Source organism: Spermophilus citellus (genome assembly GCF_964194105.1).
Source record: "Spermophilus citellus genome assembly, chromosome: 13".
In the NCBI taxonomy this organism is placed as follows: domain Eukaryota; kingdom Metazoa; phylum Chordata; class Mammalia; order Rodentia; family Sciuridae; genus Spermophilus; species Spermophilus citellus.
Window position 1 is genome coordinate 98,405,207 of NC_138193.1, and position 23,940 is coordinate 98,429,146.

General features: G+C 53.3%; 1 protein-coding gene across 4 annotated transcripts in view; it reads right to left on the reverse strand.

The window, feature by feature from the left end:
• KLHL29 (kelch like family member 29) overlaps window positions 1–23,940 on the reverse strand; it is a 284,456-nt gene that overhangs the window by 38,946 nt on the left and 221,570 nt on the right. For all 4 annotated transcript variants that reach the window (XM_081264539.1, XM_081264538.1, XM_081264536.1 and 1 more), the window contains 2 exons: window positions 21,936–22,077; window positions 18,448–18,957 (listed from right to left, as the gene is read on the reverse strand). In XM_081264539.1, coding sequence (XP_081120665.1) covers window positions 18,448–18,957; window positions 21,936–22,077 — 652 coding nt within the window. The remainder of the gene's footprint in view (window positions 1–18,447; window positions 18,958–21,935; window positions 22,078–23,940) is intronic.

Sequence of the window (23,940 nt, forward strand, 5' to 3'; positions counted from 1 at the left end):
GGGGTAAGGGGCTGACACCCCAGACAGGGCTGGTGAGCTCAACTTCCAGAACCCAGAAGCTGCAGTGCTGGAAACTGCCAAGGCCTGCGGCCCGGGGCTTATCTTGGCCCAAACCCACAATCTCTATAAACCCCTTCAGGAGAAAGAGGCACACTTGATCGTTGCTCAAGAGCATGGGGTGACCCTGCACAGAGTGAGGATCCATCAAAAGGTGAATGACCTATGGTCAGTGGGCAATAAGAAGGTAATAAGGTTAAGACCTGCAAAAATTATCTGGACCACAGAGGATGTGAGAGGGCAGAGTATTAAATTACACAAACCCATAAAGCCAATGAATGAAAGAAGACAAATTTCTTCAGGGTGACTTTTGCCTAAAGACGCCCTAACGTGGGAGTCATCTCTATTTCTTTTCTTTTTTTTCTTTTTTTTTTTTTTTTTTTGGTACCAGGGATTGAACTCAGGGGCACTCACCACTGAGCAACATCCCCAGCCCTATTCTGTATTCTATTTAGAGACAGGGTCTCACTGAGTTACTTAGCACCTCAGTGTTGCTGAAAGGCTGGCTTTGAACTCACGATCCTCCTGCCTCAGCCTCCCGAGTGGCTGGAATTACAGGCATGCGCCCCCACGCCTAGCTGGGAGCCATCTCTAATATTGGCCTTTGCTCAAACTGTCTGGTCCCCCAGGTCCCCACTCTCCCTGATGTGCCCATGGCGCTGTGGGGTTTATGCTTTAGTTCTGCCCACAGCAGGGATCACTCTCAGCTGTGCTCAGTCATTGGCTCATTCATTCACACTGATGCATCCAACAAGTACTTATTGAGCGCCCACTGTGTGCTGAGCACTGGGAATAGGTAATGATCAAAACAGACCGGAAGCCCTGCCCTGGTGGAGATAGAAGGTGTCTAGTGACTTGCCAGGTGTCTCCTCCTTCTCAAGGGCAGGTGCATCTCAGCAGGTGCATGAGAACTGGGCAGTCATGCAGAGAGGGCCTCACTTATGCTTTGGCCGCTCCCAGAGCTCCCAGCAGACAGCTTTCCAGAGCCTCGGCACAGTGACTCATCACCTCCCCTCCCTTCTCTTAGAGGCCAGGGTTGCTCATGGTCCCTGAGGTCCTTCCCAGGACAAGCGTCAGTCAGGGCACCTCTACTCCCCAGTGGGTAAGGCCGTATCCTTCCAGTAAATGACCTCATCTGGGAGAGAGAATCTGCCCTCCTGTTCCTCCCCACGGCCTCCATGTCTGGAGGGGGCACCAAGCCAACCCCCAACCAGAGCTCAGCAGGGTAGGCCAGCCCTGAGTGGAAGGAGGGGGGTACACAAAGGGTGCAGGTGCCTTCTGTGCCTGGGATGCACTGGCTTTCCTGGGTGCCAGGGACTCCCCAGTGTGGGCTTTTCTCCTTCTCTCTGCCTGGGTGTGGGTGGGGGAAGGCTAGCCTGGGGTCTCAACCCTCAGCTCTACTGTGGGCCCTAGCCACCATCCACCCCCGGGGAGGAGCTGGATTCTCAGGGTACTGAGCTTCACGTCTTGGGGGCTGGGGGCGGCTGTGTCTCCCACTTTGGCTGTGAGAACCAGTTCTTGTTGGACAGAATGTCCCTCTTTTCTGAAATGGTCCTGCCTCACGCGGGCCTCTGCCCAGGGCACATCCACACCTGTTCCTGCCACTCCTTGGGAGGTCACTCTTTTCCTCTTGGCAGCTGCAGGGGGTCTGCGATGGTAGTTGGGGGACCCTGATGAGGCCTCCCTATAGAGAATGGGGCCGGTGGGCAGAGTGGGAGGTGGGAGGGAGCTGGGGCTGGGCAGAACAGTCCCTTGGGTAGACTGAGTGGGTGTCCAGCGCCCTTCTCAGTCATGGTGGGGCCCTCACCCGCTGGGCTCTGGTGTAGGCCCTGTTCCCAGGACCCCCAGTTTTGGAAGAAGAATGAGTAGCTAAGGAGCTGGCACGGGAAGGAGGTGGCAGAGGTTTTCTGGGAGAGGTGTGGACTGAGGGCAGGTCTGAGCAGGGGTGTGGTGGGGGCATGATGGGCAGGCGCAGAGCTGTCATGCAGTGGCCCCAGGGGCTGGAGTGATTTGGGGGCAGTGAACAGGGAGGTCCTGGTCAAATGGCACTTTGGAAAGACTGCTGTGTGCAGAGAGTGGCCAGGAGGCCACGGGGGGTGAGGGGGTCACCTGGGGAGTCCTGAGACCACAGAGAGCCTGAGTAGACTGGGTGTGGGGCCTGGGGCTGGGAGGAGGCTGGTTTTGATGGGCTGAGTTGAAGGGTCATGGTGAAGAACAGCTCACAGGCCTCCAGCTCACAGCTCCTCAGGGCTCCTCGGGGTTCCTCAGCGCTGGGCACTTTAAGTGTGTGTGAGGGCATCTGATCAGGGGCCAACTGCTCATTTTCCAAACAGGGAAGTAGAGATTCAGTGGTGGGGATATGGGGGGAGGTTGACCCCGGCTAAACCAGGCCCCTCTGTGTCCTCACATGGAATGTACACTTGCTGAGCATTCATGTGGCCAGATCGGAAGCAAGGCGTTGAGGATGCAAAGTGAATGGAGGACCAAGAATTAGACTTGGGTAAGGACTGCCTGGTGTCCATCCCCACTCTGTCCTGACTGGTTGGGTACACATGAGAAAGGAACTTCATGTTTCTGAGCCAACACTTTCTTATCTGTAAATGGGGGTCATGATGGCACCTATTTTGAAATGTCGAGGGTTAGATGGGCCAATGCATATGACATGCTTAGAAGTACACCTGGAGGGAAATAACCTCAACAGTCCCCCAGGGCTGTCAGGTACAGATTGCTCAAGTTGCACACTGCACAACTCCAGGGGGCGCCACTCACCCCACAGGCATCACAGTTTTCTCGAGTTACTCCGACAGTTTTCTGGTAGGTGGTAGGCACGGGTCTTGAGAAAAGGGTACGTTTTTACATTTCACATGAAGTTGCTAAATCGGCCAGAGGCGGGGGTGTTCTAAAGTCACTCACAGTCGGGTGGGGGAGACAGACATGAAAATAGCCCATCAAGATGCCAGCAGGAGGAGGATGAGTGAAGGCTTCCCGTGCGCCAGGGTGAGCTGAGGTGAGGGCTCACTCTCCTGCTGCCTCAGAACTCCCTCTGGAAAACCATGTCACAGGCCCCGGGGCCTCCTGGGTCTCTCCCGAGGACCTGGCCCCCAGGCCTTCCACGGGGTGCCCAGTCCAAGACGGCAAGGCCACGAGGCTGCAGCTCCAGCTCAGAGAGGCCGGGCTCCCTTCCCTCCGCCCCAAGAGTGTGGGTGCTGCGTTCCTGTGCCCCTGCTTTCGCTACCGCCACGGGCCAGGCAGGTGAACACAGAATGAATGACCAGGAGGCCTCTGCGCCAGGCTCCCTCCGCTCAGCCGCGGTCCGGGCCCCTCGTGCCAACCTCCTCTGGGGCAGCTGCTTCTGAGGTCCTGGTCTCTAAGGGGAGGAGCAGAGGCCAGAGACCAGGAAGGCAACCTGTGGCCTGAGCAGAGCCCACGGGAGGGGATGGAGGCTTCCTGAGCTGCAGGGGCCTGGAGTCTGCCCCTCTGCCTCTGATGCCTCTGCTCCAATCAGCAACCCGTCAGGCCTCCCCAGCAACCTGTGCTGACGGGCGTCCTCCCTCTCTGGTGCCCAGAGGCCAGGGGTGTTTTTGGAAAGGGAGGGGCCTTTCCGCACCAACAGGCTGGAGTTGGCTGTGGCTGTGGAGCCCTGGAAGATGAGGACCCCGACCCTTGCTGGCCTCGGTGGGGGGACACGGGGCCCTCAGTGGGCATGCGCAGGGTAGGAGAGGCTAATTGGGGAGGAGGAGGGAGAAAGGGTGGGAGGAGACAGATGAGGGGGAGGCGGACGGGGGTGGGGAGAGGCCAGAGGAAGGTGGCCTGGAGTCCAGCGGACTCTGCACTGCCCCAGGCCCCCCACCACCTTGTACCCCAGAGGCCTGGACCACCCCTGGCGCTTGTCATTCCTCAGGAGTTGGAAGGCTCAGGAGGCAGGATTCAGTGTGACCAACTAGGCTTCTCAGGTGACAGTGATGGCAATTTGGGAGGTGACCCTCCTCCGGAGAGAGGGGATGCCATAGGTCCTCCAGCTCTCACCCAGGTCTCCTGGAGTCCCAAGCCTCCTTCCCAGAGAAGGCCAGAAGATTTTCCTGCTCTGCTGAGCGCCTTCAGAGATATCAGCACATGGTTAATCTTCCTTTCCTTCAGAAATGCAGAGTAATTTGCCCGAATGGGGATTTCTGCATATTTATACTAATGTCTGTGTTTAAAGCTTATGAGACAGGGAATTGCTGAGAGATGTCCATTAGCAATATATACAGACTGCAATTATTTCTTTATGGTGTGTGGTTTGACTGCAGATATTTTATTTCTATGGATGTGGTGGGCTTTGCCTACTGTGTTTTCTGATGTGCCCAAAGAAATCAATAAGAACAGAAAAGAACTGAAAAGAGGCAAGAAGAAAAGGAGTGTGACCTTTTAGGATTCTGAGAGTCCTGAATACACTACTCTAGGAGCCGTCTTTGTTCTCAAAATTGAAATGCATGTGCGCCATGGGGGGAATTCAGTGCGTTTAAGGATGTGAGGAAAACTTGTGCATCTTCCCCAGGATGAGGCAAAGCTGTCAATTCACTGGGTCCAGGATGAGCCGGCAGGGGTGTCCTGTAGAACCCAGGGGCTCTTTACCGCTCAGCTACATTCCCAGTCCTTTTTATTTTTTAGTTTTAGACAGGGTCTTGCTGAGTTGCTGAGACTGGCCTCGAACTTGTGGTCCTCCTGCCTCAGCCTCCTGAGTTACTGGGATTACAGGAGTGCACCAACATGCCTGGCTAGAAAAGGTTTTGATCTGAAATAAAATAAACCTAGAGTTTCATAGACCACAGATTTCTGGAATCTTCACAGATTCTGGAACAAGTCCAAGTTTTTGCTGTTTGAGGGGGACGTAGCTGTTCAGAAGCCATGATCTGAAATGGCAGTGGGAAGACAGGGAAAGACCAGCCCTTCTTGGGGAGTTCCAGTCCGGGGATGGCTCTGCTTAAAGATTTGTGCCAGGAAGTCTGGGAAATTCCTCCCCTCTGGAAGTTCCACCCATGTTAACCTCAGCTGCACCTCGACTTCCACAGGCTTCTCCTGGACTTTCAGGTGACATTTTTTTGTATCTTGTGCTGAAGGGTTCGGGACAGACAAATCCCCAAAAGACTTCAAAGACGTGTGGGACAGCTGGCCCTTTGGGAGAAGTCACCACCAGGAGATCACTCAGCCTCGGTTGTCATAAGACATGGAACTGTGGCAAGAGCCTCTGCAGATAAGAAAGGCTGCGGGAGGGGGAGGGATATCCACCGAGGACATCTGGCTGTGTGCAGTAGCAGACTGCCCAGGACACCGCTCACGTCACCCCGGGGATGTGCTACCTCCTGGCCCTTCCTTGGAGACTTCGCATCCCACTGTCCTCTCTTTCAGGATCTCTGCACTGATGAACATCTGGGCAGCTCCATTAGACCACAGCTGGCCTCCTCCTTGTCAGCGTCTGCCACGGCAGGTCCTCCTCAGAGCTGTCCTCCATCCGTGGGCCCTGTTCCCTCTGCGGAGAGGCACTATTCTTTTCCGGCCCCAAAATAGTTCCCTGAAGTAGACGCTGACTTCTCACTACCTTCTTGCACAGAAATCTCTTCCAAGAGGCGCTGGGGTCCAGAAGAGGGACAGATGGTCCCTTTCTTTTTATAACACGGCCAGTCTTTTGAAATGAAGAGCTACAAACACAAGTTTGTCTTCAGCAGATGTTCTGTGGGCACAACAAGTGCCACTTTGTGCTCTAAAGCAACCGTGAGCCCTGTGAGCTAGGGAGGAGACAGAAATTGGGCAGAGCCTGGGTGTGTGTGCAGAGGGCCTAGGGGCCACGTGGTGAGAGCTCCTGGCCAGACTGCAGAAGGCCTTGTGTCTCGCTTCCTGGAAACCATGGCGGCTCATTTCCTGAGCCCAGGCACCACCCACCCTAGTGTGAAGTGGCCACTTCGGAAGTGCTGTACTCTCCAGCTAATCCTGAGCCCCCTGTCTGGAGGCTGAGGGCTCAGGTGGATGTTCCTCAAAAGATTCCTGAATCAGTCGGATCCTTTTCTCCCCAAGTTGTTTATCATGGGGTCATCCAGTTCCTGGCTCTACTGACTAATTCGAGGACTAAGGCCTGTTCTCACTAAGGACAAGAATGGCTGGCCAGATGTGACATCTGGTGAGCTTCCCAGGAGCTGAAGGCTGTACTACATGTTGGCAAGAAGCCAATTTCTGTAGCTCCACGCTGGTGGCTCCTCATCCACTGGTGACAGAGACATGAGGCGTCAATAACTACTCCTAAATGGATGTGCGGCTGTTGGGTAGATTTCAAGAATTTCATTCATTTAAAAGGGCATAAGCTCAATTAATAGACCTCATTAACTTCAAAGATGTATCATCTTTGCTCGGAATTGGCTTCTTCATAGGATGACTGGCTCCATTAACTTTATTGCATTGGCAATACTTTGAAGAAGGCGTGGGAGGTGTAGCAACAGGAAAGAATCCCCAGGCTGCCTGCCTCCCAAGCTCCAGCAGCTTCTGTAGTGGCCGCTGCTCTGCCTGCAACCTCCTAGAGGGCCCAGTGCCCCTGCGGGTTTACTTTGGGAATTCCTTCCTTCCTTCCTTCCTTCCTTCCTTCCTTCCTTCCTTCCTTCCTTCCTTCCTTCCTTCCTTCCTGTAATCCATCGTCCATCCATCCATCCATCCATCCCATAACACTTTTGGAGATGAGGTAAGAACCCAAGAATCACCTACTTATATTGAGAACTATAGACACACGAGTCGAGGAGACATAAAAGAGCCACTTTGGGACTTGCCCATTCTTAGTCCAACATGCCTAGTGACAATACAGACCGCGACAGGAAGCATCAAGGGGTGACGTGGTGGAAAGGGTATGGACATTTGAGGCAGGTAGATTTGACATTGACTCTCATTTACCACTTGTATCTGGGTAAGTGCATTTCCACTCAATGACTCTGCCTGGCAGGGCAGCTTCCCAGGAATACATAAATGCAGAATAAATATATATTGAATCCAAAGAGGCAGGTACCTACGAGACACCCACTCCCCACCTCTTGTGTCCTGGAAGGCAAGGCTGCATCTTCTGGCTCTGTCTGCCATCTTCCCTGAATCAGCCATCCCTGACCAACAGCTGGATGCCTCTCACCAGGGTCAACTTCATATTCGTGGGTGGTATCATTACTACAAAGACCCAGGTTGAGGCCACATGTCTCCTTCTCTGCTTTCTGGGACCCCAGTGGCATTAAATTGGGAATCCTGATGGTAATGAAGATCTCCATGTACAAGAAAGATGGAAAATATAGGAATTATTTCCGCATGAATCAGAATTTCTGAAACCTGCCTATTTCCATGGCCAGAAGAATCGGGAGCTTTCTGAACTGTCACAAGGCACTCCCCATTAGATGCCTCTGATGCCCTTGGCAACAGGTTCTGCCAGGTTTGAATAGAGAGAAAGGGATGCATGCTTACTGGGCCATAGGGCTTGGCTCTTGAAAGGCTCTGGACTCTAACGAACAAGCATCGATGGCTACTCAGCCATTATTTGTAGGGACCTAGGGGGCAGGACAGCTCAGGACAGTTCACTAAGCAGGCCTTCCCAGAGAAGTCCCTGGCTATGGGAAGTAATGGGGCGAGGGAGCATCATCCAGTTAGAGTTTGCCCTTGTCATCTTTCTCTGTCCTTTGGGGACAATGTCTCCTAGTCAAATCGTGCTCTGGGCCATTGCTGGTCCTGCCCATGTGACACCAAGAAGGACTTGGCTCCTCTATGAATGTGTGTGTCTTGTCTCCACTCTTCCTTCCATGCAGCCATTTCTTATGGAGCTGCTCCTGAGCACAGAGGGCTCCTGGTGGGGGTGGGGGTGGGGGGTGGGGGGTGGGATTCTCTGACCCCAGTGACCTGGTGGCACACTGCATAGGGTGCAGAGGCACTTGAGTGGGCCCAGGCCAGTCACATAGACACTGGGCTTGTCTCTATGTGATCCTCATCTCTCGAAGGACGGAAGGCTTCTAGGATGGAAAATTCCTAGCAGCAGATGAAGTAATTACTCAGGGCACCTGGGGATTGAGGGTGGTTTCATGGGGAATTTCTAGTGACAGTTTTGGGGGGATGTGATATTTTAGTGATGCCTCTGAACCTCTGAGCTTTTGCTAAATGACCTTTTAGGTAACATCCTCTTCTGACATTCCCTGTGTGGTGGGAGGGTGGAGGGGCTGGACGGATGGGTTGCTGCCTGGGAGTCAGTTCCCATTCCCAGAGAGGCAGGTGGGGAGCTGCTTCAGAGAGCACGGCAGGGGCATGGGGCCCGGTAGGTCGGGCCGAGATATCCCTAACTCCCAGACTTCAAAAGCAAAAAAATAACTTGGTGGAGATGCTGGGTATAATGGCCTATCATCCCAGTTATTGGGAAGCTGATGAAGGAGTACTTCAAGTTCAAGGCCAACCTAGGCAACTTAGGGAGACTCTGTCTCAAAAGAAAAATAAAAAAGGCTGAGGATGTGGCTTAGTGGTAGAGTGCTCCTGGGTTCAATCCCTAGTGCTACAAACAAACAAATAAAAATAGACAACAAAAAAACCCCTCAACAACCAAAAAGAGCCACCTCAGTGGAACAGCTAACTTGGCCAAAGGCATGGGAATGATCTAAGATGGTGCTGTATAAAAAGGAATGCCCAACAATCTCAGTTCTGAGAGGGGGATCCCCAAAAACCAGCTCAGTGGACAGTAGGAGTCCTGAGAGTTTTTTTTTCCTTTTCTTCACTTTGAAGCCTGAGGGTCTGCGTGTGCCCATGTGTAGAGGAGTGTGTGTTTCAAACAGATAATCCACAACCACTGTAGGAAAGTTAGAATATCTGCAGTGCTCAGATCCAAGAAAGCGACAGTCGCTTTTCCCTGGGCCACAAGCAGGAACATGACCAGGGAGCATACCCACATGGTGAAGGGGACTTTCCAGAGTGAGCAGCCGAGAGATGTTTGGTCTGCAGAAAAGGAAGTGCTGCCTCTTCAAGAGTCTCAGGTGCCGTCATGTAAAACAGGGGCCAGTTTGGCTCTGGAGGGCCCCAGACGGCAGCCCCATGGAAGTTACAGGAGGATAGCTCTGGACCATTTAACAGGACAGACTGTCTGGCAATTGGTGGCTCTTGCTGTGTCCCCAACAATGAGGGTAGATTCCTGCTTCTCCTAGCTGACTTCTGAGAGCCCTCTCACCACAAAAGTCCAGGGCGGTGGTACAGCGCAGTGGGAGAGCCCTCGCCTGGCACACAGGAGGCCCTGGATTCATCCCCAGCACAAGGAGATAGGAAGTAAAAAATGAACTTCACATATAAATGATTCTAACGATGCGTGGTGAGCAGGGAGCAGAGTGAGCAGTTTGCAGGTAAACCATGGTGACATTAGTGAGGGTAAGTCATACACTGTAAGTACACAGTCCCTGTGCGGGGGTCAAGGGACGCTGCCAATGGGATGGACTTATGAATTGTGTCTCCTCAAATTCATATGCTGATGTCCCGACCTCCAGTGCGGTTGTATTTGGAGCTGGCCTTTGCCGAGGTAATTGAGGGGGTCCCAGGATGGGCCCTGATCACAGGACTGCTGTCCTTATAGGAGAAGGAAGAGACCTCAGGGACGCACCTGCACAGAGGAAGGGCCACGAGAAGATACTGAGAGAAGCCAAGGAGACGGTCCTCAGGAGAAGCCAACCTTGCCTTTGCCTTGATCTTGGTCCCCCAACCTCCAGAACCATGAGCAAATATATTTCTGTAGTTTACCTGGCCCAGTCTGTGGCATCTCGTGGTGGCAGCCGCCTCAGCAGCTTAGTATACAGTCCCAACATCGACTTTTTGGAAGTTGGTGAAATATAATCTGCTTGCTTTGTGTGTAGACCCAGGTCTGAGTCACTGGGCAATGACAGCTGAGACTTCTTTTGGAAGAGGGGAGGTCAAGGCAGGCAGAGACCATTGGGCAAAACCAGACAGTTCACAGGGCTGCGCTTGGTCATCACCCAACTGTTGGGAGATTTAGAAAGTAAGCTGAGTACGGTGGCGCACGCCTGTAATCCCAGAGCCTTGGGAGGCTGAGGCAAGAGGATTGCAAGTCTGAGGCCAGCCTCAGCAATTTAGCAAGGCCCTAAGCAACTTAGTGAGACCCTGACTGAAAATAATTAAAAAAAAAAAAACTTAGCCGGGGTGGCTCAGTGGTAGAGTGCCCCTGGATTCAATCCCCAATACTAAAAATAAATAAGTAAATAAATAAAAAAGGAGAGAACATTTTTGCATGGTGATGTACTGAAACACATGGGCTTCCCTCTAAGGTAGGGAGGGGTGTGTGTGATATAATGTGTATGTGTGTGTGTGTGTGTGTGTGTGCATGTGTGCACGTGCATGGGTGCGTGCATGTGCATAAAATACATATTTCTTTTTTTTAAAGAAGAGAGTTACGCTAAGGAAGCAGTCAATGACAACTATTTCAATAGATGACAAGTTTTTGGCCATTTATTCTTCAAGCAATTTATATAATGTCTTATGTTCCTAAAATATCACTCTTGCATTATTTTTAGCTTTTACATTTCTAGAATAGTGAGTGTCCTCCTGAATGAAATGTAATTTCAACCAAATTGTTTCTCATTAAACTGGGTTTTGTGCCTTGCTTTCTTCACTTTTGCTTCATGGTTTGGGGCACGATGTGTCCTCCCAGTCCCCATCATGCAGGGACAGGGAGCAGGTAGGCCACACCCTTGCCCGGGGATTCTGCCCTCAGAATTTACACCCCCCCTGATGTGCTGAGAACTCAGGGGGCAGCCTGCTGAGCCTGCCTTCCCCTCACAGGGGATGGACGCTGGCTGATTGGACAGTAGTTAGGCAGCTGGAAACTCATCATCATCACACACACACACACACACACACACACACACAAGGAGAGAGAAAGGTGTACAAAAAATTTCCAGGCCCTGGATGTGCCCCGATTTCCCTGTCAGGGGTCAATGGCCACCAGGTGTCTCCTACCGAGGCAAAGCCCCTGATGATCAAGAAGGTCTTCACCCTGCAAGACCAGGATGGCCTTGGAGACAGATGGACTCTTGCCCAAGACCACGGGTCACTACCCACTGACGGGAGGCAAAGGAGGCAGCCCCGTAGCCCAGGGCAGCTCCTGGGTTTTGCCAAGCTCTCGGAGACAGGGACTTGAAGTCACGGGCTAAAATCGCTAGCTGACCCTGTGTGAAATCAGGACAGGCCGGGGGCCATCTGAGTGGAGTGTGTGTGTGACTCCATGATAGACCAATCTACTGAAAAAGTCCAGGGTCTCTGGTGCTTCGCTCGAGCTTTCTTCCCTAAGACCCGGCCTTTGTAGATCCACCTCCTTCCCCTCACCTCCTGCGTCTCCGGGGCTGCCTTCAGAGGCTCCGTCCACATGCTCTTGATCTTCTCCAGTCCCTATAGTTCTAATCACTCGGAGCTTCTCGTCTCCCCCGTGCAGTGCAGGCTGCTTCAGGGCCGACTCCTACCTCTCTCCCAGGGCCTGGCAAATGTCTGGAACCCTGGGCATTGCCTCAGGGACTCCTGCCCAGTAGGACCATGACCCATGTGGGGCGCTCAGCTGGAACACTGGCTGTCCCTTTTGCCCAACTCATGGGAGAAGCCAAGTGTGGGCTCTGCACACAGTAGGTGCCTCAGACTACATACATTGGTTGCTCAATAAATACTTGGTGGTGCAGCAGGGAGGGAGGTGAACCATGACCTAGCCTGTCACTTCTGGTTAGAGATGGCAGAGCTTGGGACCAGGGTAGCAGGTCCTACCATGGGTTAATACCTGGACATGTCCCCCCCTTGCTCCTGTCTGAAGATCCCTTTCATAGCCAGGTGCATTGGCACATGCCTGTCATCCCAGTGGCTCCGGAGGCTGAGACAGGAGGATCACAAGTTCAAGCCAGCCTTAGTAACTTAATGAGGCCTAAGCAACTTAGCAAGACCCTGCCTCAAAATAAAAACATAAAAAAGGGGTGGGTATGTGGCTCAGTGGTTAAATGTCCCTGGGTTCAATCTGTGGTACCAAAAGAAAGAAAAGAAAACTAGACGGGGGCCAGAGCAGGATCTGTAACCTTAAGGATTCTCAGCAGCAGTTCGAGGCTGAGAGCTGTGTGCACCTGCAGCACTGTGAGAAGAGGCCTGGGCGCCTCACTCGGCCTGGGCGTCACTGAGTGGGGTGGCTGGGGTTCCTCCTGTTCCCAGGATGACCTGTCTCTGGGTGGTCTGGCTGCCTGCACCGCATCTTGCTGCTTTCCTGGTTCGCTCACAGTTAAATGATCTGTTAACCTAACCGTTAAGCCCTGGACAACTCTCCAATTAATGAGGAACAAAACCCTGAGGACAGAGCGATGGAAGTGGGGAGGGCTCCTGAGCAGGGCTGGGCAGGTGAGAAGGAGACACTCCACGGGCATTTGCAGTGCCCAGGCTCGGACATGCCTACCCCTGGGAGGGTGCGCGGGCTGGTGTGGGGCTGGGAGGGAGAGTTAGGGCGATGGTGGGCTGGGCTCCCGGGGAGGTCCTGAGCCCTGTGCTCTCTGGACCATCGTTATTCCCTAGCATTCTTTAGGATTTACAGTAGCCGTAGCAATAATGACGGGTAACATGATAGTGAGCCTACTGTATGCCAGGCACTGTGTTAAGACGACGTAAATTATCTATTACTCACAGCAGGTCTGTGGAATGGCCCTATGTTATAGATGTGGAAACTGAGAGACACCAATATTTCTGGCACGAGTTTGTTGGGTTAGTGGGCAGTGGAACTTGAGTTCTATCCAAGGAGACAGTTGCCGACTCTGGGGCTCCTGACCACCTTCTATACTGCCAGCTATATGCTCCTGACCAGCTCACCCTGCCTTGGTAGGCTGGTCTGTAGAAATCAGAGAATTCCAATCACCTTATATGTTGATGCTGCCATGGAGCAAGACCCACCTGTTGTGTGTCCTTGTGCTCTCATATCAAGTTGAAGGTCACAGGGTGGATGTACATACAGCTCCTGGAATTATGGGGAAGGCTCCTGCAGCAGGCTGGTTCCTTCCGGTTGTTATGGTGATGGTGGAGGACCTTATAATTGGAAAGGGGGATTTTCTTCTGTTCAGAGTGGACCCCTGGGAACTAGGTTCTTTAAATATCATAAGGTACTCTCCTAAGACTCTGGAAGGCAAATTGATCTATGATTTGTCACATTAACCTGGGCCCCTAAAAGACCACGGGCACTGAAGGATGACCCTCATACTGGTGGTAGAACTAACAGTGAACAACTTTATAGTGATCATCTCACTCTAAGAACTACTCTAAGAGGTTTATACAAAATAACTCGATCCTCATGACGGTAAAAATCAGATTCTAATCATTATCTCCCTTTTATATATGAGGAGACAGAGGCAGAATTCCAGATCTGATGTGCTCTGGTGGACTTATGTTCCTAGAGGGGGGGACGGGCACGGGGACTGCACTTGGCAAACTGGAATGCCTGGGCCTCTGGGGTGCCGCACGGCTGATTCCTAGCCCAGTGCTTTGCAGCCTCACCCAACATACCCTCCCTGTGCATCTAGCCAGGTGCTGGGTTGGCTGTTGGGGTGAAGTGGGAATTGTATGAAGTCCTTGCCTGAACCATCCGGGGCTTCACAGTATAATCGGGGAGGGCACAGCAATGGGCAAGCTGTCTGAGGGGTGCCACTATTCAAGGCACAGAACATGGGTAAAGATGGAGAGAACCCATGGCTTGGTGCGGCTCCTGGGCAGCCTGTGCACAGAACAGCAGACGATGAGGTGGGAGGCGGGCAGGAGCTGGGTGCCGCAGCTCCACTGCAAGGGTGGGCACTGGGGAACAAAGAGGTGGGGACTGTTGGAGACATTCTATGGGGACATGGGAGGACCAAGCCTGCATTTATAAAAGACCACTCTGGCTGCACCTAGGAGCCTGGGCTGAAGGGATACACCGTGGGCCAGTTAAAGGCTGTTCAGTGACTTTGATTCTGAATCCTGGATAGATTCATGATGGCACTTCTAGGACACAGGCACAGAAAGACAGGTCTGTGGGAGGGCAATTTCAGTGTGGCCTCACATGTGGGGGCAAACAGCTTGATGGTGCAGTCAGCTTCTTCCCAAAGCTGTGTGCTCTGGACAGGTCAGAGGATGGGCAAGGAGAGAGGAGGTCTGTGTTGGCCTCCATGCCTGGGAAGAGCAGTCCAGAATTCACCTGCCGGAGAGGTGACACACCTCTCTCCTGTTCAGTGTCTTCGTCGGGGCTGCCAGCCTGGGAACGCTGCACTGGGGAGGGTCCTGCCTTCCCACCCCACCTTAGCTGCCCTCTTTGCTGACCTTCCAGACCCGGGGCCAGTGTCATCAACAGCGGTGGCAGCTATTTTTTGGCATGAGCCAGCTCAGTGCTTTGCATGGCCAGGTCCATAATTTCGTTTAATCCTCTAGAGGCCCGAGGAGGGTGGTTTGTCACCCCCATTTTAAAGATGAGGAAAGGGAAGCTCATAGAGGTAAGGACTTCCCCAGTCATCCAAGTATTCCTTATGCCTCAAAAGTATTTTTTTTTTTTAACAAGGACCTGTCTTGGCCACTTGTGGAATCAGGGGCAGCACCATGCAAGCAGGGCTGGGGATGGACAGAGCTCTGTGGGGTGGAGGTCCAGGGACAGGAATAGGAAAGCAGAAACTGCAACCACAAGAAGGACTTATGGCTCCCTAGCCCCTGGGCAGGGAGGCGAAGTCCTGAAAATGGATCTTCGCGGCCCTTAACCCAGGCCTGCAAAATCTTTAGTCAGAAGAGACATGTCTCCCACTTGGGTCAGCTTGGACTTAGTTTTTTGGTGCCGAAGCAAATGAGAACAGGTGCAGCCCAGCCCCTCTCCCGAGACACGCAGGTAAAGCACACGAGCCTTTCTGCCCTCACCTCTAGGCCCAGGGTCTGGGCTTTCAGAGGTCTCCAGCCCCCTCTAAGCCACCAACAATCCTTCATGGAAGAAAGCAAGGGTCACAAATCACCACACTCCTGGCTTCCACCCTGGCTGTGATTCCCAGGGACTCTTTTGGGTTCAAGGGTCCCCAGGAGCAGTGACATCAGATCTCAGGTTCTACTGGGAGGCCTGAGTTTGGCCCCATCTCTCCCCAAGGATTAGCTCTGGGGTCTGAATCCAACTAGACCGACATCTCAGGTATTTCATAATAAGATTCAAACCAAACTAATTCTGTTTTCCTCCCTTATCACTTTGCACACATGAAATCTATTTTTAATTAGCTTTCAATATATCATCTAAAAAAAAAAAGTCCCACAGCTTGCTCCCACCCCCAAATTGTTCTTAGAGAAAGATTTATCTTGTAAGTTTCTTAAGAAAATCTATATGTGCTCAATGCATTTAAATAACACTCATTAAAGTGAACGGCGCGCAAGCCAACTTCTCCAGTCACAGATGAGAGACAATCGCCTGACCTATTGCAAATCAAAAGGCATTTTGCACACCACCTTTATTTTTCAATTGGTTAAGTTTTAAATTAAAGTCCCAACGCCCTTTTTGGGAAAGCAGACTAATAGAGCCCTGACTGAAATTTTTGCTCAGTCGATTGAAAGATAATTACAAGAAACAAAATGTGAAATTTTAAATCAAGGCACTAATGAAGTCTAAAAATACCAGTGGCCCATCCCTCTGGCTGGCAGGACCTGTTCTTCATGGAGGGGGAATCTCTCCATAATTACTCAACCCCGTGAGAGGCCAGGTTGTCACGTCAAACAATGGTAGGCAGAAATCGCAGGGCCGTAATGAGCTAGATCGAGAGGCGTTCTCCGGTGGATCTTATTATAATGCTGGGCAAGGTTTCAAATGAAGAACCGGGGAAAGGGAGACTTTTTTTTTTTTTTTTTTAAAGTGGAATTCTAACTTGTGTTGATGCCACCACGAAGCGCCTCCTGTTCCCGCCTGGAGCCAGCTGTCTGTCATTTAGGAGTGTGAAATCAATTGGGTTTCAGAGATGTAAAATCCCTAGGGGCAAAATTAAAAGTGACCCAAATCCAAACCCACGTGGTCCTGTCAGGATTCTGATTCTCCCATGGCAAGTTTCAAAGATTTGGTTTCAAAATTTGAGCTTCTTATTTTAAAAAAATATGGAGTTGTTTGACATTAGATCTGACAGACAAATTAGAGCTTCAGCAATAAAGGCTTTTAAGATTAGAAATGAAAGGAGAAATTACTTAAAAAAAAAAAAAAAGCCCACTGAGGCTCAAGTTTTGAGGTTGTCTAGTGCGCGGGCTTCCTGGTCCTTCCTCCTGCAGAGTGAGGGGATCTGTCGGCCCTGGAGGGCCAAACAGCCGGCTTATTGGCAACCTATGAAAATCAGTGCCAGGGGTGGGTCACGCATTCTCACTGGCCGGAGCTGGAGGATTGTGACCAGAAGGTGGGGCCATGGCCACTTCTGGACCCCCTTCCTTCCCACCCTCACTCAGACTCACTCTGCCCGTGGGGCCTGGTGAAGCAGATCCCACTGGGCCCCTCTTTCTTCTTCTCTGCTGTTTGTAAGGCTTGGGCCACAGGGGACAGGCCACACCCTCAGGCCCTGCACAGTTGCCACTGAGCACCTCTGCAAGGGTTTGCTGACCTAGTGGGCCCCAGCACCAGCAGCCCAGCCCTATCCCCACCCCTGGTGTCTTCCCCATCTCACATGGCCAGGACGGGGACGTTCAGATAAACCTGTGCCCAGCAGCTTTGGTGAGGCGGATGGCAGCTCAGGGCTGAGCCCCACCGGGGTACTCTATTGCCATCTGGGCCAGTTACCAATTACATAGAACAACTCCATTCCTAAGAGCGTGCCTGGAACATGGCGAGCCAGCAAGATCCTTTGCTAACCTTGGGAGGCCTCCCATGCAGTGTGGGGAGAGCCACCCAGTGACTTGGGCACAGCCTTGGGGACAGCCAGGACTCCCGTGACTCAGTGTGTCAGACTTGGTGGCTTAGGAACTGAGAGCTGCTTTTATTTTTTTGGTGGGGGTGGGGAGAGGGGATTCTTTTTAAAGGGAGAGGGATTTTAACCAAAAAAATTCAAACAAAAAATTGATTTACTGTTTTTTTTTTTTAAGATCTTAAACAAAGCAAGTTTACCAGAATTTAAATGTAATTTTCCATAATTTTGTCATTTAAAACTAGTGCTGATTTCCGAAACAAAGGCAGTCAAGGTTCAATCAGCTTGGGAGTGAAACCCAACAGAGATCTCGATGTGGCTTTGTGGTGGGGACACCTGACAAGACCTGAAATCGGCTCTTCTCTGGGAGAGCCGGTGAAGGAGAGTGGCTAACTGGATCGGTTGCTCTGCTGAGAGGCAGGGCCCCTGAGATGTGCTCTCTAATAGGAGGCAGAGATGCTGTGTCCAGACAGGGACAGGACCACGTCCAGGACCATCAGGGGCCTTTTCTCAGGCAGCTTGGTTGCCCCAGTTGGGCAGGCGGCCCACTGTGCACTCTCCTGCCTCCTCCTGCCCCCAGAGTGTGCGTACCTGGCTGAGGGCTGACAGCTTCCCCTCTGCCTGGATGGAGCAAGAGCGAGGACCTGGCTTCTCTGGGGTACAAATCCAGGGCCGATGAACCCTGAAAGCATCCCTCAGGTCCCCGGTCCTCTGTCCTCCCACACATTCAGCCTGGATGGAACCCTCCACAGGCAGCAAGAGCGAGGCCTACTTCTGATGCCGGGTGCTCTGACCCTGCGGCTGGCGCTTGCACTGAGGACCATGATGCCATTGTGCTCCCTTCCCAAGGATCTACCTCCGAGCTCCCTAGGAGGAACCCCCGCCCTGGGCTTGTGGGAAGAGGGTTCACTGAAGGCCAACAGGAGCTGCTCTTTCCCAGGGTCTCACAGAACCACCCACAAGTCCTTGAACCCCAAAGTTCAAGTGGCTTGGGTGGTCTGGGGTGGCGCCTGGCCTGTCTAAATGTCTTGGGTGCTGCTGTCATCCGGGGGCTGTGTGGAGGGAGCGCGCCCTGGAGGGTCTCAGAGAGTCTGTGTTCTGAATGTCTGTTCCATGGGCCCCAAGAGGAGCCATGATTCCTGCTCAGTCTGCATCTTGGCCTGGCCCTGGGGTCAGAGGGGAGAGTGGCCCAGGGCTCTGGACTCTGCAGGCTCTCCCTTCCTTCCTCCTCCTGTTTTCCTCATTTGCCCATGCAATGCCCCCCTTCCTTCCTGCCCTCCACACTTGCCCTTCACCTGGCCTCCTCTGTCTGAGGCCTGGCCCTCCTGGGCAGGGGGAGGCCCCACTGCAGCCTCCAGCTTGGGGGAGGCCAGTGAAGAAGCTGCCACAAACGCTCCTGTCCTGGCTATGTTGGGGTGACCGGGCAGGGAGCTACAGACACAGGCACACAGGGAGGTGTGTGGGCAGCAGGACTTACCTTTGGGGTGCCCTGGGTCGGTGAACTCATATTTCCCCACGCCAATGGTCCGCAGCATCTGCAGCCCGTGGGCCGAGTCGGTTGTGGGGGGCCCGTTGGTGGCAGGGGCACTGTTGGGGAGAGTAGCGGACGGCTGGGCCGGCGGCGGAGGCAGCAGTGGCCCTGCCATATGGCCGTTGCCCACGGCGGAGGGTCCTGGACGGGCCACCTGCCCCACACCAGGCAGTGTAGGCACTGCCAGGGGCTGAGGGCTGGCATAGAGGGCCTGGGCAGGCATGTTCACCACCACGCTGCTCAGCGGCTGGGAGGGTGGCTGTGGGAGCGAGTAGTGGCCCGCCATCAGCGGGAGCTGGGGCCCCACATGGGGAGGCAGTGAGGGGGTCACCCCGATGACGGGGGCCTGGACGTTCACAGCTGGGCTGAAGGTGGGAGGCTGGGCCACTCCATAGGAGTGTGCGATCAGGGCAGGCTGGCTCCCGGCGGCCACCGTGGTCACCCATGGCCCCGTGCCTGCAAGGGAGATAAAAGAAACGTTATCTGCTGGTGACACATTCACTCAACAAACACCAACTGCCTCAGGCCCTGAGCTGGGGGCTGGGGCCACAGCAATGGATGAGATACCTGGGTCCAGAAACTCACAAGCTAAGAATCTGTGATTATGGATCCAGGCCCTGTGCTTTCAGGGGGGTTATGGTTTGGATAGGAGGTGCTCCCCAAAAGCTCAAGTGTGAGACAGTGCAAGAAGGTTCAGAGGTGAGATGATTAGACAGCTTTAACATCATCAGTGGATGAATCCACGGATAGGGATTAACTGGGTGGTGACCGTAGGCAGGTAGGGTGTGGCTGGAGGAGGTGGGTCACTGGGCATGTGCCTTTGGGATTTATATTTTGCCCCTGGTGAAGAGATCTCTCTGCTTCCTGGTTCATGTCCTGAGCTGCTTGCCTTGGCCACATCCTTCCATCATGATGTTCTGCCTCATCTTGGGCCCAGAGCCATGGACTCAACTGACCATGGACTGAACCTTGGAAACTGTGAGCCAAAGTAAATTTTTTTTTCCTCTGTGTTGTTCTGGTCAAGTCTTTTGGTCGCAGCAACAAAAGCGCTAACTAAAACGGGGATATGCACTGATGGCTGTGGGGCTCAGAGAAGGAAGAAGATCTGCTTGGGAGAGGTGAGAAGCAAGCGACCGAGCAGAGAGGAAGAAAGCAGAGGCCTTCAAAGAGACCCGAGTTTCAATCTCGGCTCTACCACTGACCAGCCAACCACCCAGCAGTTGCTTTTGTTCTCTGAGCTTCGTCCTTCTCGGTTAAGTCAAACTGGCAACGCCTACCTTCTAGGGCTACGGGAAGGACTGAATGAGGAAAATGTATTAAAAAAATAAAACCAGCTGAGTGTCTGGCACGTGTTAAATGTTCTATAAATGTTGGTGCTTCTCCCCCCTTTCTGGAGAACCCCTGGGGGAGGGAGGTGGGGAGAAAGCTACATGGTGGGGACAGTGTGTGCTGGGCCTTGAGGGAGGACACCAGAGCTTGGAGCAGAGCAAGGTGCTCCCAGGAGGGTCTCTGGGTGGGGCACGTGGAAAGGCTGCTAGGCACAGCTGGCCCCTGGGGAAACAAGAGTAGCCCACTCTGTCTCTTGGGGAAATTCTGGCTGAACACAAGGGTCCAGACACACCTTTTGAGATGTGATACAAAAGGAAGGTCAGCTGTGCTCAGCTCAGGCAGAGCAGGGCTGATATGAGGTGACCCTGGGGCTTGCAAGTGAAGCTGTTGGACACAGGGACAGGGAAGGCCAGTCTGGTTGCCTCTGACAGAAGGAGAGCAGGTCTGGGTCTCGGTTGCCCAGTCGCTCTCTTGGTTTCCCTGATTCCTCTGGCATGGCAGTACAGACTGAGGCTGGAGAGGAGGGGTCTTGGAGGGTGGAAATCAGGACTGGGAAATTCCATCCCAGAAACAGGATGGCGAGGCCGGGCAGGTGCCAGATGGTGGGGTGACTCTCAAACACCAGAGGGTGGTGTCAGTGTGATGGTGCATGGTGAGGCTGGGGGACTCAGAGCAGGGCCTAGCCCTGGCTCTGCCCTTTCCTAGCTAGGTGACCTGGGGACAAGCCATTCCTGAGTCACTCTGCTCATGGGCAGCAGGCACGATAACACAACATCCTAGGATTGCTGCAAGCATTGAGATGGCACACAGAGCCAGGCACATCATAAATATGCAGGAAATATTTATGATTTTGATAATGAGAGAGGTTGGGGAAAACTGGAAGCCAAAAAACACTGGCGAAGTCGTGCTGGCAAGATTCTAAAGAATGGATCGCTAAGGGGGACTGTCCCCAAGCTGAAGCAGAGGAGGTGGCATCACAGTGAGTCAGCCTGGGTGTCTCAAGGCCCAGGCATGTCAGCCGAAGCTCACTTCTGCCTGGAAAAGTGCCTTAGAACTTCAGAGCCCAGCTGGTGAGGCCTAGGCAGCTCTGTGGTGAAGACAGAGGGGGAGTCCCTGCAGGGATTCATTGATGAAGGGTGAATGCTCCTCCCTTTAGGTCTCTGGTCCCATGCAGCAGGTCCTGATCACCACTTTTTATGACTTAAATGACGGCTTGAAATCCACCATGACTGGGTCTATAGAGGATACAATATCATGAGGACTGGGAACAGGGCAGCCAGGAAAGCAGGGGTCCTACAGATCCAAGGAGCTGCATGGGGAGAGATTGACAGGGCCTGCCCTTGGGTCCCCAAACCCAGCTGCCTAAGCTGATTGTGAGGAGGTGAACAGCAGTGGCCTCAGGACAGTCTTGGGGTTTTGCTGCTGACATGGCCTGTGATGTGGCTGCAATGACTAGAGTGGAGGGGACGCGGAAGGAAGGAGGTGCCCCTGTGGGCGGTCCTCATTGTGTTCTCTGTGCTCAAGGAGGATGCAGAGAGGAGCAATTGCCCAGAGGTAAAGGGACTGGAATCCATGGGTTCTGGGGCATGGCTGGAGGGTTCGGTGTGTTTACCCTGCGGAAGACTTGGAGGGGGGATGAAAGGGGTCTTCAGAGATCTGTGGGACTGTTGCACAGAGGGATGATGTTCTGTGACTCCTGACGGGGAGCTCTGGGGCCAGTGGGAGGTGAAATGGAGGGCATCTGTTCTGGTCCAAAGGAGGACTGGGATGCAGTAGGAGGTGGGGGGCTCCCAGTCCCTGGGGCTGTGCAATCCCAGTTCCACTTACCATGGACATGCCAAGACCTCCCTGGAAGGTGCCGCGTGAGGAATCAGAGTACTAAGGTTTGGGAATGACTAATCAAAATAACTGGAGCTGATCAAAGTCATCTCTGTGGTGTTTCTCTCACACCCTTGCTCTCCCACATACTTTCTTGAGTAGCAGAGAAAGGAGCAGAAGAGCAGCAAGAACACCTCCAGGGACCCGACCCCCTGAGCTCGCAGGACCCATTGGGAGAGGTGGGCACCCAGCAGGCAGGTGTCCCTGCTTGCTGACAAAGTACACACCCGGATTGTCGCTCTCCCTCATCTGTTTGGAGGGCGGCTCGTCAGTGTCCCAGGGTGTGGACTGATTGATGGGCGTCTGCCCCCACCGGATGCTGGTCGCGAGTCCCTGGGACTGATTGTCCGCTTTGGAGATGCCAGGAGCCTGCGGAAACAGATTAGGAGGGTGAGCGCAGTCTGGCTTGGGTTGCTGGCCTGGGACCTGTTCTCCTGAACATACCCCCGCTGTCGACTGAACTTGGGGCCAGAGGCAGAGCCCTGGTCCAGCTTTCCAGCCCCACAGGGAATTGCAGGTTATCTTGGTAGAATCGTAGCAGCTGAGGCCACTGCTCCAGAAGCCCCAGGCCAGGGCCCCCGCGGCCCCGCAGCAGCCACCTGCTCCACCTGCGCTACCACAGCTGAGCGTGTTCTGGGCCATGGAAACCCCAGGCTCGGTCATCGAGAAACCACCACAACACAACTGTTATCGACTTACCAGGGCCTGTGCTGAGCACCTACTGTGTACCCAGCCCAGCCCCAGAGCCACCAAGTGCCCACCTTTTGACAGGTGTCCACTTGCTCAGAATTCATAATGCGATGGCCAACTGCTCTCTCTGCAAAGTGCCACTGTCAGATGGAAAGTGAGGGTCACTGTACATTCCCTTCCTGCCCCGACACCAGCCACTGAGGTGCAAATTCCACCCAGGAGGGTGGGGAGGGTGGGAGCTGAGGCCTGTTGGGACACAGTTCAGACCCTCCCCAGGCAGTGGGACCCCTGGCTCCTCCATAACAGAAAGCCATAGTTTAAAGTGAAAATGAGCCTTGGAATGGATTCCAAAATTAGGGTAGCACTGGCCTCCCTGAGTGAGAGCCTCAAAATGGGAAATGACTTAGTCACCAAGAATCTCGTAGTCACTAAGAATCATTCTTAATGAGGTGACAAAATGTTCATACTGCAATATTTAATGAAAAAAGCAGGCCACAAAATGACACACTCATGACCTTCCTGTGTGAATGTCTCCGTGTCAAACAACATGTGCAGGAGGGGAATGGCCAAAATGTCAGCAGGGCTGTTGTCCTTGAGTAGGGATAATGGGTAACTTCTGTTCTGTCTCTGGGCTGTGCTGTATTTACCAAGTTTTCTACTATGGCCATTATTTATAAGCCAAAAAAAAAAAAAAAATGCTAAAAACATACTGGAGCGGCCAGGATGGTGTACCTGAATGTGAGGAGCCGTGGGTCTCTGTGGAGGTGGCTTTGGGAAGAACAACTGTGGCTCCCAGGAGGGTAACCAGAGCCCACCCAGGCATGGGGTGGAGCATGAGGGGGGATGATGGGCAGAAGTGGCTGCCAACCAGAGACAGTCCCAGACAGCAAAGAAGCCCCGAGGGACATCTGTAGGTGAGGGCTACAGTTCTTGTGGTGGCTTCTGATGGCACTAGGCCCAGTGATGTATGGTAGGAGGTTCAGCTCCCTGCTGGGCCCCTGACTGAGTGACTCCTGTGTCTCAGGTCAGGGGCTATGAGCCAGGAGGCCAGCCACACTTCTTAGGGCTTTGCTGAATAATGCAGATGGCACACGGTGACTGCATTAGGGCCTGCTGGGAGGAGCAGGAGCCACATCCCGGTAGGACCTGAGGCTGTGCTGAGCTGATTGCATTAAGCTGCACTTTATCTGTGGCCTGCATTTCAGATTCTCTGCTTCTGTGAACAGAGCATGAAACAAAGGAGAAGAGATTCTCCTGAGGAAAGAACAATTCCTTGGACAAGCGTCCTCATCAGGGGCCTCTGCCCCGTTTCTGTCTGTGAGAGCTGGGGGCCGGGTGTGAGATGGGACTGGGGATTTAGCCATGCTCGCCAGCAGCGTTAGGGAACACAGTGTGGCTTTCCCAGCATTCTCCAGATAGCTTCCAGTGTGTTCCCTGACAAGAGAAGCCAGCTTACTCCCCCTGCAGCCTGTATTTCCAGGCTCCGAGGTCCTGGGGATTCAGAAGCACAAAGATTGCTTCTCCTGCAACCAGAGGCACGGG